This window comes from Pleuronectes platessa, chromosome 2 (genome assembly GCF_947347685.1).
Source record: "Pleuronectes platessa chromosome 2, fPlePla1.1, whole genome shotgun sequence".
NCBI lineage: Eukaryota > Metazoa > Chordata > Actinopteri > Pleuronectiformes > Pleuronectidae > Pleuronectes > Pleuronectes platessa.
The window spans coordinates 9,194,025-9,209,453 of NC_070627.1; the positions used below are offsets into that span (position 1 = coordinate 9,194,025).

Genomic DNA, 15,429 nt, shown 5'->3' on the forward strand with positions numbered 1-15,429 from the left:
TTCTATGTAAAGTGTTTGAGTCCATGAAACACTTTAGGTGGTTCAGGGGTAAACTGTGTTGCAGCAAAATCCATAAAATGCCTCCATACTGCTCCTGTGGTGTCACTCAAGTGTCATTTACATTAGACTTGAAACAAAGTAATTTACACCATGATTTAGCTTAAATGTCCTTGGATATCCTCCATCGGATCTGGGTTCGACATGGATCACAGCTGGAACAGTTAAATAAACGGTTAAATCTTCAATCAATTTAAAATAATAAAATCATTTTCAATTAAAAACTCATCCCAACTCCTGAAAAACATTCAAATGTAAATGTTCCAAACACAAGATCTTTATTTTTATGAAAGTATTGTAATATATGTATACTATGAGTACCTTTTTATCATTTATAAACCTTGATATTTATGGTTGCAGATGATATCGATGAAGTATTATTTTAGATTAACGTGTGGTTTGTGTTGTTTAACAAAACAAGACAAAACCTCACTGCCACCTAACATTACATTACTCTTTTATAATATAGGACTATGAATATAAATAAATTAGGTCAGATGACTCAAATTGAAGAGGTAACTCCACAAACAATCAGCATCTTTGCATTCATGAATGCAAGGGAAATGTGATGCTTTTAGTTTGAAGTTGAGCTGAGGGTGTTTCCGGTTCTCTCCTCGTTGTCGCTTGACGCAGGGACGAATCACATGATTGCCCGGAGCGTCATGAAGCAGAGGTACAGAAGGGGAGAGGCGCCCTCTTTGAAGCAACATGATAATCAACCAATACACCCAGAAGGCCTTAATCAATAACACCGAAAACCTGTCAAATAAGTTACAGAAAATATCTGTAAATATGTAAAATAAAACTCAGTATTGTCCCAGACAGTTAACTGGAGTAATGCAAGTAAGGTAGTAGGACAGGTTCAGGTTGAATAGGATATCTCACCTTGTAAATAGTTTACTGTGAAAGAGTTGATAGCAGACACAAAAACAGTTTTATGTCTACAAATATATCTTGAACAATAATCAGATGTATAAATCAGTGAAGTCTTAGCTGTGGGCTTGTAACTCACCCATCAAACCTGCTTGAGGTGTCTTCCAGTCAATGAGGGAGTTTTTTCTATTAGTCATCAAAGTGCTTGATCATTGAGGGAACTGTTGGGTTTCTCTATAATTATTTAAGGTCTCGGCCTTCTATGTAGAGTGCCTTGAGATAATGTATATAATGATATGACCCTATACACATCATATTGAATTGAATTGAAACCTCATGTTCAACTGCCCAGGAGCTGTAGATTCCCAGGTGCCACAAAAGTCTCAGATTTACCCTCTTTAATTTCAACATCATACGTTTAAATTTCTTAGGAATTTGAATTCATAAAGTACAATATAAACCATAACCCCTTGTGATTTGGGCTCGTAGAGACCTTGTCAAGGTCTTGTTTTTATAACTTATATTTTAGACAGAACTTATTTCTTGATAAGTTGTGTTTCATTGACATGTAGATGTTTTGTTATAATTTTAGATTGTGTATTGCCTGTTTGGCTTTTTATGATATTGTTTTTGTAATAATAAGTAAAAGAATATTAACATATCACATATGGTTCAATGTGTAACCTCACCAATATCTTTGGTTGGGTAGAAATGAACCTTGGAATAGTTTCAGTGCCACAAATCTTTGGCTTCATGTATAACACACAGTATTCATATCATGGATTGTAATATTTAGATTTAATTGACTGAAGAGTTTCCATGAACTCAAGTCTATTGTTAAATAAACCTGCATTACTTTGAATGAAATCCAGATCTCCTTTCAGTTCAACCCAACCCTCATCTGAATAAAGTTTCTGTGGCTTTTGCTCCTTTACCTTTAACATGTCAGCATGCAAACTGTGTGCATCACAAATCATACAGTCACACATGCATGTACTGTATGGACTGGCAAACACCTATGTGCACATGCACACACACACACAAATGCGTGCACACAAACACATCCCTCCACACTTCAAAAGGCACGGGAAAGAAGCTCAGGGCAAAACACACAAAGGTCATCAATGACAGCTAAATGCTACTGTGGCTGTCAAATAAGCCCCAACAGACACCTGAAGGAGTAAAGTCAAATCTGATCTGTTAAATCGGAGAAGTAAGTTTGTTGTAATAAATGATAATCAAATCTTCCAGAACAATAATCTTAATCTATTGAACCTTTATCTGCTCAGAAAAGAACGTTTGTCTTCTTTCATGAAGGCCTTACTATCTGGTTAACTCGTAAACTAGTTTCACTGGTTTACCTGGGAACACATGAACTTTATGGAATGTCTTGGAAACTATAAAAGAAGTTGGTCGTGAAAAATAGACGAGCATTACTGTGGCGTTAATAGAGAATTTTCAGAATAACATTTTTATTTGATAACCATAGATGTATCTCTGAATGGCCTGAGTATCTGTTTGAAGTGACTTTTGATATTTGTTGTTATAAAGTCAATCAAGTTACTGCAACGACACATAAAACAATAATAAAGAAATGCAAACCAACAACAAAGAAGCACAAAACCACAGAATGACCACAGATATGCAAACCAACAACAAAGGGAAACAAAACAATGACAAAAAGGCACAATTAAAATAACAAGTTTTAAATCGTACACAAATATGTGTAGGACTTCTAAAAATGTAAGGTTACAAACCACAAAAATAAGTTTTAAGTATCAGGTTCTACACTATGTTGTTTGTAGTTTGTGTTGTTTTGTGTCTCTTTCAGTCTGGACGTCTTGCTCCTGTTTCAGAGGGTTGTAAACGTCTGTACCTATAATCATGATACTGTTCTTAGTGTTGGATTACTTTGTCAGGCACAGTTATAAAGTCTTATTTTTAACTATTGGCCTTGTGAACCTCAAATGAAATTAAATAATTAAATAAATTATGCTGCAAATACACACAGACAGAAGATATTGACACAAATTCATACAGACAGTTAAATGTACTTATTTAAATCCTGTTTGAGTGTCTTTCCTACCTAAACAAAATCATACTTAATCAAAATCATAGCTGACTTTTCTATATTTGTTTATCAGATAAACTGCTGTGAATTTTAATTCCTTGAAAAATATACAATGAACCTTGATGTGACGATACTGTGCGTAAGCCTCAAAGGCCATTATGGATATATATAGACATATTTCATCCCTGAAAATAAATGCGAACACAAGGACATTAACAAATGAAAACGACCACCTGTAGACATTCTAAAATCCAGCTACATCATGTTATGGGTCTGTCAGTCCTCTAGGTGGTAGCATCCCTCAAACAGAACGTCCTAACAACTGTCCATTTTAGGGCAATTTAATGCCACTGCATAAAGACCTAACATAGAAATACTGATTATTTTATTACAAGTCTAATGAAGTATGTATATTATACAAAGCCATAAATATCCTGCTGTGATAAAGGTAGAAAATTGCCACATTGCAGATTTCAAACAATTTCAATCTGAGGATTTAAAAACATGTTCATGTTCAAGACATCATTTAAAATGAAAAAGACAAAATACGAAAGTAACACAGCATAATAAAATTTTTAAAACATTTAAAATTAATGCAAAATTTAAAGAAATTTATTTGTATAGTCACAAGCAAACAATCATATAAAAGTAATTTGGTAAAAGTAAGTTTGGAGTGATAACAGTCCTGTATCAAATCTGGGTTCCTCAGGTGAACTATTCCAGATGCTTGGGGCCCTGACAGTGAAGACCCCGTCACCATCACTTCCACCACCATCACAGTCTCGAGGTGCCTGATCTGAAGATCTCAAGCTACAGGCTATTGATTCAAAAGCACAACCAAGTAGCTCGGTGCCAAACCAGGGCTTCATATCATGGGCCCCTCCGTCAACTAGTGGCGGCAGTGACTCACTGATGACATCATTTCTGGTACTATATAAAAGGGCAGTCATAGGGCTGTGTCCTGTCAGAAACCCCCAGCTGCTCTTTGTACTGTACCCCAAGCATCATGCGTGAAATTGTGCATCTGCAAATCGGACAATGTGGAAACCAGATCGGCTCGAAGGTAACAGAGTAATATTTCTTTTCTTTTATTATTAGAATATTTTTAAGTAGTAGCGGAATATAAACTGCGAACACCATACCTGCTAAAATGATTGAAGTTGTATAAAGTGAAATTAAATGTAATTTGCAACAGTGAATGTATTTAAGTGACAAAATTACAAAGCATCACATTAAAGTTTGATTATGAGCAATATTTTGACATGTACTGGTCCTTTGCATGTTGCCAATAGCCGTTGTGAGTGATACTGGGTGTTTCCTGTCAAGCTTTCAGGGGTAAGATAAGGGCCACAGTCGACTGGCATGGGTGGGTCATTTTTTATCATGGCTACCACAAAAAATGAAACAGGAACTATGAGATAGTATAGCTAAAGCCAAAGTAGCACATCTGCAATTACATCAAATATCATTCCATTAAGGTTTAATATAATTTAATTAAACCCACGAGGGATTTAAAAGTGACGTAAAGATTCAAGAATAAAAGTTTAGAAGTGTTCAAAAGTAGAAGACACACATGATATTTTAACTGTATCTGCATATTAATGTAATTGTTTCAAACCTTGGACACATTGAAAAAATATTTAATCTCTTTAAATAGCTGAACTCTAAAAGGTTTTTGCTACAGGCAACATGTTTGTGATATACTTTAAAAAAACAATATTTGCATTAATATCAATGTAATACTATTGTATCTGTGACTTTCCTTCTATAGTTTTGGGAAGTGATCAGTGAAGAACATGGACTCAATGCAACAGGCAACTATGTGGGAGACAGCAGCCTCCAGCTGGAGCGGGCCAATGTCTACTTCAGTGAGGCATATGGTAAAGAAAAAAGATATACTGATTATGTGTATATGTATATATATAACAACATATTTTATAGTTTATAATTTCCTCCTAATTCCTCCTAACTACTATGGTACAACTACAACTATTACTACTTTTTTCATGTATTTAAACTTTAACCCTTGGATACATATTTACGTCTCATTTCTGGCTAAATCGATAAAATTCTCCATTGTTGCTCCAGGTGGAAAATATGTACCCAGAGCCCTGCTTGTGGACCTAGAGCCCGGCACCATGGACAGTGTGAGGGGAAGCCGCATCGGAGCCCTTTTTAGGCCAGACAATTTCATCCATGGTGAGACAAAAATCTAGATAATCAGTGAAAGTAGCTTTTGGCTTTTAGCTTTTAGCTTTTTGCTCTTTGCTTTTTGCTTTTTGCTTTTTGCGTTTTGCTTTTTGCTTTTTGCTTTTTGCTTTTTGCTTTTTACATGATATTAGTTTCAGTGTTCGTCTGTAAATAAGTCTCACACCATTTGTGTTTTGTAGCTCTTTATATTTTAAGTTTTCCTCATTGCATTACGTACTGTATAATTCTGTCAAGTATTTGTTTTGACAAGCGACAGAATCAGATGAACCTGCTGGTTTTTATTTTGGTGTTACAGGAAACTCAGGAGCCGGCAATAACTGGGCGAAGGGCCACTACACGGAGGGAGCGGAGCTGGTGGAGCAGGTGATTGACAGAGTGAGGAATGAGAGCGAAAGCTGTGACTGCCTGCAGGGATTCCAGCTGGTTCACTCATTAGGGGGTGGTACCGGCTCCGGCATGGGAACCCTCATCATCAACAAGATCCGAGAGGAGTACCCTGACCGCATCATGAACACCTTCAGCGTCATGCCGTCCCCTAAAGTCTCTGACACGGTGGTGGAGCCGTACAATGCTACCCTGTCGGTCCACCAACTCCTGGAGAACACAGACGAGACCTTCTGCCTGGACAACGAGGCCCTCTACGACATCTGTTTCCGTACGCTGAAACTGACCACACCGACTTACGGGGACCTCAACCACCTGGTCTCTTTGACCATGAGCGGGGTCACGACCTCCCTGAGATTCCCCGGGCAGCTCAACGCAGACCTGAGGAAGCTGGCTGTCAACATGGTGCCTTTCCCTCGCCTCCACTTCTTCATGCCAGGCTTTGCTCCCCTGACGGCCCGTGGCAGCCAACAGTACAGAGCCGTCTCGGTGACTGAGCTCACGCAGCAAATGTTTGATGCCCGCAACATGATGGTGGCATGCGACCCAAGGCGAGGGCGCTACCTTACAGTTGCAGGTATCTTCCGTGGTAAAATGTCCACCAAAGAGGTAGACGAACAAATGCTTGCAATCCAGCAGAAAAACACCAACTATTTTGTGGACTGGATCCCACATAATGTCAAGGTTGCCGTGTGTGACATCCCACCCCGAGGCCTCAAAATGGCTTCCACCTTCATTGGCAATAACACTGCCATCCAGGAGATATTCCGCCGTGTGGGCGAGCAGTTCTCCTTGATGTTCAGACGGAAAGCCTTTCTTCACTGGTACACGGGGGAAGGTATGGATGAGATGGAGTTCACTGAGGCAGAGATGAACCTCAACGACCTGGTGTCAGAGTACCAGCAGTATCAAGATGCCACTGCAGATCAAGATTCAGAGGCAGAATGTGAAGAGGAGGAGGGACCCTCATCATCATTGACAACTAAAGTGACGGAAACTGTCACAGGAACTGTAGATGAATAGAAAAGACCTGGATGCAAGGATGTGCAAATTGGCGTAGTCCCAAAAATGTACTATTTAGGTTTAATTGATGGTTGGTTGGTCAGTTGGTTGGTTGAGATGTCCTTTATTTGCTGAAATGTGCTTGGACATATGCACATTATAGTGCTTATAATTTTTTATGTCATTTTAAAATATTTGTGTGGTTGTACATTTGTTTTTGAGGATAATCTTTTGTTTTATAGAAAATATTTGTGAATCATGAACTTCGTTGCATGTTTGTATGTAAAATGTTATGTTATGACGCCGCTATATAATCTACTTATAAAAAAATGTATGTGATGTTTATAAAAAAATGTCCTGACCTTAAGTAAATGTCGCATTGAGTGTTGATGTGTACATGATTATGATAGTAATTAAAAACAACAAAACCAAAGAATGATGATTTCTTACAAATAAGAGTACATTTAGTACAACACAATGTTGTCTTATCATTTTAAAATGACTTACTGTGCTGTGATGGACAGTGCTCTGACATCACAGTGACAGGGATACTGTTCTTGGCTGTCACACAGTTTCCTTCCACTGGTACAATTCTGGTACATTGAGATTACACATAACTTGGTCAGCGTGTCTGCCCTCTGAGATAAGCACAGGGGACGTGGACATGTCCCTGCAGCACTGTAATAAAGCCGACTAGACTTATGAACTGTATGAGGTGAGGCGGGGGAAAGGAGATAATTGCATTTAGCCCACATAGGTTATGGTGACAAAGACAGTGTTGCATCACAGGGAGCAAACTACTTCAAGATCCAAGATAGAAAAGAAAGAATATCAATTTTATTATCTATCTAAACATGACCAAAGAAGGAGACACCCCTTCTGCTCAAGTCAGGCAACTGCAGCTATATTAAATAAACTCCATAAACATACATTTTAACAAATCTTATCGCATGTGATCCAGAAAGACACTTCTGTCAGATTGCTGATGTCGAGTGTAATTAAGAACCATAACTCATTATGTAGAGGCTGTCATGCTAAGCTCAGGCTGGACTGGTGGTGCCTGTTGAACAGCATTGCAACAGGTAAAAAAAACAGCACTCATTTAAAAAAGTATTCACACAACCAGCGGCTCCCAAACGTTTAGACTTGTCAAACCTATGACAACATTAGATATTAAACAATATCTGCACTTTCTCATTACAGAACTGTTCAACCAGTGATCATTTTTTCCGAATGTCATTCAAATAATTATTTTGTCACCTGAAGAAGTAAAATTATATTATTAAGTGGGAATAAGACATACTGGAAAAAAATTAAAACATGATGCCTGCAGCCACAGCTGTCGCCATAATTCGACAGCGTAAAAATAAAGAAACAATTGGATGTTTTAATATAAAAGTCCAAATAAAACGGTGAAGAAATGCAAGTTCTAAATTTGTTTTAACTCCAGTAAACGGAGGAAATCCCAAAGGAAGTACCAAAAGGTTCCTTTCTCATTTTGCCCAATAACCCAGAAGAATTTTTTATTGATGCAATAATATGAACATCACTTGAATGTTGCAGTCGTTAAAGGTAAGGGGACCTTTAATGACTTCATAAAGGTGATTGATGTGTAGTTGAATATATAATACATCATAGTTTATTTGTTATTCTTATAATAATAAGGAACATTGCTTGTAACTAAAACTTCAAATAATGTGGTGGGGTAAAATTAGCTATAGTATAAAGTAGTATCAAATGGAACAACTTGGGTAAAAAACTGATAATAGAAAATAACGATAAGTGGTGATTTTGCAGCAGTGCTCAGTCAGGTCACTCCTCCAAGGTTGCACAGGACCACTCTCAACCTTAACTCAGCTGAATTGTATAACATCAGAGGTTAAATTTACTATAACCCTTTTAGCTCCAGTTCCATAGCTGAACTGAAAATGCACGTCAACTTTACGTTAAACAATATTCATGTGATTCTCCGACTCCGTTTTCTTCTCTCATCACTTCTGGGGCATTATTCCAAATGTTCTATTTCTCACTCTCACGCCTGCAGTCACTGAACTTGACCGGCATGAATGCCCCCGGAAGTGCGTCACACACCGACAGTCACGTGGCCGCTCCGGTACATCGGGAGGCGGAGACCCGCGGAGCTTCACTCGGTGTCAGCTCCTGGTCCTACCGGCTCATCCACGAGACTTCTCCCGGCCCGGCAGCTCCCCTCACCCCGCTACAGCCATGAAGATCTGGACCTCGGAGCACGTCTTCAAGTGAGTGTTCTGTTAACCCGGTCCACTGGTGTCAGATCAGCCTGGTTGTCACAGGTTCACTGTCACCTACAGCTCCGGCTTTAATCCGGTTAACAGCGTCGCCACCACGGGTTTGAAACCAATCGTTTTTAAATGAATGTCTCATCGTACGAACGGACGCACAAAGAGCATTATAGCGTACATTTATAAATCCCAGGCGATTAACGTGATAAATGTGAATAGAAAGAGTCCGTGAGGATGAAATATTGCGTAACCAGTCGGTCCAGCCCCCAGCGCGCGACCTTTCCTCTACATCTTCTCTGACTGCGTCAATGAGCAAAGCCGGCGAGTCGCCCTGGCAAGCATCCACTACTACGTTCGACTGAAGAACGTTTTTGTACCGTTTAATTATTTATCGTAATAATAATCGAAACATTATAAAACATTTTTTTTTCATTATGTGCTCCCAGATGCGTTAATTCAATCAAATCAATCACTCATATGTTATTTGTAAAGCCCATGGTCATGGGGTCTCATGTAGGGCTTAATAAGAAGCGACAATCTTAGAACTTAGATCTAAAACCCGAGAACCTCAGATAGAACCACATGTGAGGGATCCCTCTCCCAGGACCAACAGAGGTGCAATAGATGCTGCGTTAAGAACATCAGCAAAATAACAGTATTTGAAATGTTGACCAGAAGAAACTGTTTGTACGAATTAAAAGTTATTTTTGGTAGAATATGTGAGTAGGCGTAATGTATTTCAAGCAGTCATGTTGAAATCATAGTCCACTTTCAGCTGCCAACACGATCAACAATCTGCCATCTCAATCTCTGATTTATGATCCACCATCATGAACCACGATGTGCAGTCCTGGATCTGCAAATGTGTCAATGAGGTCATATAGGCAGTGTTTGAGAAAGTATTTATTCTAACTCGAGTTATAGGTGGCATTTAGCAGCGCGACTAACATTTCTTCCTATATCTCGAGTTTTCAATCGATTCCTGTTTTTGTTTAATCGTTTGCTGTGTAAAATGTCAAAAATATGACAATCACGTATCAGAATCCAAAGAGATGTCGGCCAATGTCTTGTTTTACTGACCAACAGAGCCAAGTCCAAAGAGATCCACTTTGTTTTGACGCATTACAATTATAATCAGTAAACTCTATCATTTGACAATTTCGTATCTGAGAAAGTTGTGCGACTTTTATTTTTAACTTAAAAAAATTATCAATTTATACTCTCATCACAAGAGAACGCTGGAAATGTTTACTTCAACATTATTGGCAAAGTGTATCAAAGTTTTAAAAGTGAAATTACACCATGCTTGCAACATGTCGGTGAAAGTGGAATGTTATTATGTAAATCCTTTATTACCATTGATTCATAACTGTTGTGGATGGTCAAGTTGGAGTTAATTTGAACCATTGGATATACTTTTGGATACTTTAATACAGAGTTAGGTAGCAAAGAATCTGTATATATTTATACGTTAAATCTTACTGTGTAAAGTAATTGCAATAACATCATTGCAATGCAGTGAAAAGTACCTCTACTTGGACTTCCAAATACAGTATTTTAGTAGCTTTCCTTGCAATTGTAAATATGATATAATTTTATGTGGCAAACCATATATAGTCTGTGTGGTCGTTGGTATGAATTTTTACAGTCGTTTCTGTTTTTTGGCTTCCCCTTCAACAGCCATCCTTGGGAGACAGTGACCAAGGCTGCTATGCAGAAGTATCCCAACCCCATGAATCCCAGTGTGGTCGGCGTAGACGTTCTGGACAGAGACATCGACAAACAGGGACGCCTCCACAGTAAACGACTGCTCAGCACAGAGTGGGGTCTTCCATCTATAGTGAAATCTGTGAGTGTCAAAACACATTTACATAAACGAAACTTGAACCGGCCAGTAGTCTGGCTTTATAGTTACTAGTTTACTGTAGCAACTTCAGATGTAGACATGTGACTCTGAGTGGAGAAACTCATGACCTGACATGTCGGCTTGGGCTCGAGATAAACCGGCTTGAACTGACTTTGAAAGTCAGACGACTCAACGGCACACGAGAATCCAGTTACAGCCTCAGTCCAATTCATAGGTAGGTTAATGCTTTCCATCCACTGAGCTTGACCTCAACCCGCGGGGCTATTTCTGTCTGTCGGTGTCACAGGAGCTGACTGGAGCATGTACGAGTTCAGGGCTTTTTGCCACGACTCGTGTTGTGCAGGACATGGTAGTGCCATTTTTGTCATTGCAGAGGTTTACTCCATGACGGCGTGTGATGTCACTTTCCATCCTTGTGTCGGCTCGTTAAAAGTAGAGGTCACTACAAGGCAGAGCAGTCACTGGGGCTCTCTGTCTGCAACATGTAGTAGGGACTTCACTTTTCTTCCACTGTCTGACCACAGTGAGGATTGAGGATTGAGGATAATATCCTTTCACTTTATCTTATATAAACATTCTCCACTCAGGGGCTGTTGTTTAGCATTGACCTTTGCTTTCTGTGAAGAGCCCCCTATTCATTCCAAGGACAGACTGCGACACAGACTGTCCCAGTGAATGATCGCATAATAACATAACCCTTAATCAGATTGTGCCAAAGCAAATCACCCCTGAGCCTTGGTGTGTGTGTGTGTGTGCATATAAACTGGATGAGGACAACTTCCTGTGACGTGTGTACGTTTAGCCAAAGACAAATAAAAAACATTGACAAATAAATTAAGCTAAGATGTAGTATAAATACGAATTAAATATAAATACTTTTGGAACTTATTCAGAAAAGACAAGTTCAGATTCACTTTCATGTATTTCAGCTGGTTATGGTGTGCTTCCACTCAAGATATAATTAGTATTTTTAACGTGAAGTTTGATAAAATAGGTCAATAGATGATAAACAATTAATGGAAAGTATGATTTCATCGTTAAAAATGCTTATTTTCAATTAGTAACAAAAAGTGTTTCTCTTTGTTGGTTTTCAGATCATTGGCAGCTCACGAACATCCACATATATTCAGGAGCACTCGGTTGTGGATCCCAAAGAAAAAAGTTTTGAACTTAAGTCCACAAATGTGAGTATTTATTAAAAAATGATCCCCTTTGTTTGGCATAATGTTGAGACTTTATTCATGTAAAGAGTGTGACCTCAATATGCTTGAAAGTAAATATCTGTAAACACCCAGGCATTTTCTACTAGACATCAAATACACATTGCTACTTTACTCTACTATATTACCTTGATGTCTAGGCAGTGGAAATAGGATACTAATACACAACATAACATTAGCAGGAAAAATATAGATTGTCATTTTATTACTGCTCAGAGTAACAGCAAGATGTAATTATTAAAGATGGGCATTTTTGAACTACATTATCAGACCCTTTCAGTTGTCTACAAACGTATTCTATTTTTGATTTGTCAACCTCAAACACCCACAATACATCTAGATCCACCTTTCGTGACTTTCACCAGACTGAGAACAAACATTAAACTTGAGGTGTTTTTTGGAATGAAGTCCTGCTTGTTCCACAGGCTGACAGCTCACCTCTTAACAATGTCTGACAGTTTCAGCTGTGGCCTGTGATATGAGAGAGGACATAACGTCTCTTACATTCACTAATTTCTGTTTTCTTATATTTCCTCCGTAGATCACCTTCACAAATATGATTTCTGTGGATGAGAAGTTAACGTACAAACCACATCCTGAGGATTCAGAGAAGTAAGTTTTTACTGTTTAGAACTTTTAGTATTATGGTGATAAATCCTAAGTTTTTTTCACAATCAGGCTTTTGAGGTTGTTAAAGGTCACTTTTGACCATGATTGCTTTGCTTTGAATTTTAAAGGCTTAATTTATTTGAAAATTTTACTCGTTTGGCTTTTTTTTTTTTTTTTTTCACCATTTCTTGTCATTTTATCAAATTTTATTTAATTTTTGTCCGATGCTTGATTTTTTTGCTGTTGTGTTCGGCCACTTTCAAAATGTGGTCTCTACATAGAGTAAAGTTCGAATAAATGATGAAAATTAAAAAGAACCCTTCTTCTTCAGAACAATACTGACTCAGGAGGCCATCATCTCTGTGAAGGGTGTCAGTCTAAGCAGTTACTTGGAGGGAGTCATGGCCAGCACCATGTCAGCGAACGCTGGAAAGGTGAGTGACCCCATAAAACTGTATGTTGAGTGGGACCTGTTTACATTTGTTAGGCCTTTTTCAGGTAGTTCCTCTGAGTGTGTTAAACAACACCTCTTCAGGTCCTGCACCATCATTTGTTGTGTCATGTCATAACTGATCATGTTCCTGCTCTATTGTAATACTCTGTTAAAGTGAAGAACACTGACACCTTTATCCCTTTTAATCAGCCTCTGACTCCTCAAATTTATCTTTGGAATCCTTGAAATGTTCATTTCCGTTTATCCAGCTTTATGTTATTCTCCGTTTGTCTCCTCCGGTTGACTAATGCTTTACATTTGTTCTTTTTCAGGGCCGTGAAGCCATGGAGTGGGTCATCAGGCGACTGAATGCAGAAATTGAGGAACTGGCAGCAACAGCACGTGTGATACGAACGCCAATGGCCGCTGCCGTCACTGAGAAATGACACCTGCCTCTGTTTGCCATTGGAGTCTGAGTGAAACTTCATGCCAGTACAACCATTCTCCCTTTGTGATGCCCTGGTGCTGTTGTGTTGCTCTGATTACTTTTGTATGATTTAATTCCTCTATTTAGTATATATTATACTTTCTACACTAGATATACCTTTAACAGCACGCTGCATCATGAAGGGATTTTGGTTAGGGTTATTCCAGAGATGCCACTTGGCAGGACCGTGTTGATGAGAGACTTTGGGGCAATGCTAGGCGATGCACTCAGGGATAACTTTTAACAACATGTGATCTGTGGTTCAGAAACATCTAGCATCGACTGAGACGTGTCAGAGGCTTTGGATGAACTGAAAACATGTGAAAAGTGCCAAAGGACACACCTCGCATGAAAAACAAAGAAACCCTGCTGGCTTTGTTTCCACCTGCCAAAGGCCACAGAATGCCAGGAAGTCGTGCCAGTGGCGTGAACTCTGTATTTACAACGACAGAGTTGGAAGAAACACAATTGTGGTGCAATAAACTGTTAGAGAAGTGATGTCAGGGAATCGTTTGGGATGGCCGAAAACAATGCTTTGTCGAGAGGTGTCAAGTGCAGCGCATGTCAAGGGTTCTTGGAACTGGCTTCAGGTGTCAGAGCAAACATTGGGTTATACTCAGCCATTGACAGTGAGATGTTGATGAAGTATTTCAGAGTCGGGTTAATTTGTGGCCATCAGTTCAACAATGTTTTCTTGTGGGACCTCAGTAATAACAAGACACTGTACCAGGCGACATTTACAGAGGCCTGAATATAAACTGTATTTTGATATGATGTGTTATATTAACAGTATTTAAGAGGAATGAAGGGATCAAGGTACTCGCCATATTTAGGTTTTGAATTACTTTATGTACAAAACCCTCCTAAAAGCTTCCGTACAAACAAGCGTAATAGTAAAATCAAGTTTTACTGAAGCACATTGATATTGTTCGTCAGTTTGAACTGAGCTCCCTCAGCATGTCCATTCAGAGTAAAGGGTGACACCTTTGCAGTGACTCTTATTTGCACTTACAAAATGAAGAATTCTAACAAAGAGAAGCTGCTAGACATGCTGAGGGAGCTGATCATTTATGAATAATTGGTATTTCTGTTTGACAGATTAAATGTGGTTACACTGTGCATTTATGAAGGTCTGTCTTCGTATGACACAAGGTTGAGACTTACGTTTCATATGTATATACTGTGACCGGAATATTTATTTAGGGAAACAGTTTTCCTTTTCGAAGGAATCAGTTTGGAATGACCACTGAGAAATGTGATATAATTAATTTAAGCATCTTGTCTGGGTACTTGTGAAAAGTTTTCACCATCTACAGAATGTGGCAATATAATGAAAATATTTAATTTTTACTATAGCACTTTGCCAGGAGCCTGTCAAACTAGGTAGAATAAAACAGACTAGGTTGCTGTTGGCTACTGAATGTATTCGGAAAGTTAAATGCTCTGTTTTTGAGGTTGCGTTCAGTATTAACATTGAGTTTGTATTTTCCTGTTGTCATTTTATTGTTCAAGTAGCAAAGAGGCCTGTGTGAAAAATGTCCAGTGCATTTCTGCCAAAATCGTAGCTTGATCACCCTTGTTAGGTTTGGTCAAGAGATGCGCTTCGAATGTATGCATTCCAAAAGTCATTGTCAACGAAAGGGTATGAAGCTATGTTGTCTGTATATATCATCAGAGTCTAAACACTAAAAATGCCAGACCAAGCAATCCTGAGTTACAATTGATTCCATGTAATGTCATTGAGGAAATGAAGGTCAAGTCCTACCTCGTTAAAGGCCCGGGCCAAAGTTAATATATTGTTGCTCTATTTAATTTACAAGCAGGAAAAGAAACATGTGAAAAGAATGGTTCAAATAAAGTTGTTTGAATTTCTACCAGTGCCAATCCTTTGTTTTAATACATTTATATGTTTTTTGATCTATCTATCCATCCTTCTATCTGCCCATACTTCTAT

The 15,429-nt window shown here is 38.6% G+C and overlaps 2 protein-coding genes across 4 annotated transcripts; both read left to right on the forward strand.

The window, feature by feature from the left end:
- The first annotated feature begins 3,906 nt into the window (after positions 1–3,906).
- LOC128448356 (tubulin beta-6 chain) lies at positions 3,907–7,034 on the forward strand. Of its 3 annotated transcripts, XM_053430969.1 has the most exons (5): positions 3,971–4,064; positions 4,294–4,336; positions 4,773–4,881; positions 5,090–5,200; positions 5,508–7,034. In XM_053430969.1, exons 4-5 carry the CDS (start codon positions 5,140–5,142, stop codon positions 6,617–6,619), a joined length of 1,173 nt encoding a protein of 390 aa, XP_053286944.1. In that variant the 5' UTR covers positions 3,971–4,064; positions 4,294–4,336; positions 4,773–4,881; positions 5,090–5,139; the 3' UTR covers positions 6,620–7,034. The 3 variants fall into 3 exon arrangements, with proteins under 3 accessions (XP_053286938.1, XP_053286944.1, XP_053286951.1); XM_053430963.1 differs by lacking the exon at positions 4,294–4,336 and having other exon boundaries at positions 3,907–4,064; XM_053430976.1 differs by lacking the exon at positions 3,971–4,064 and having other exon boundaries at positions 4,294–4,367.
- Positions 7,035–8,698: 1,664 nt separating this feature from the next.
- On the forward strand, positions 8,699–15,349 carry LOC128448393 (PRELI domain containing protein 3B). Its single transcript, XM_053431014.1, has 6 exons — positions 8,699–8,856; positions 10,540–10,708; positions 11,821–11,910; positions 12,488–12,558; positions 12,887–12,989; positions 13,321–15,349. Exons 1-6 carry the CDS (start codon positions 8,825–8,827, stop codon positions 13,432–13,434), a joined length of 579 nt encoding a protein of 192 aa, XP_053286989.1. The 5' UTR covers positions 8,699–8,824; the 3' UTR covers positions 13,435–15,349.
- The last annotated feature ends 80 nt before the right edge of the window (positions 15,350–15,429 follow it).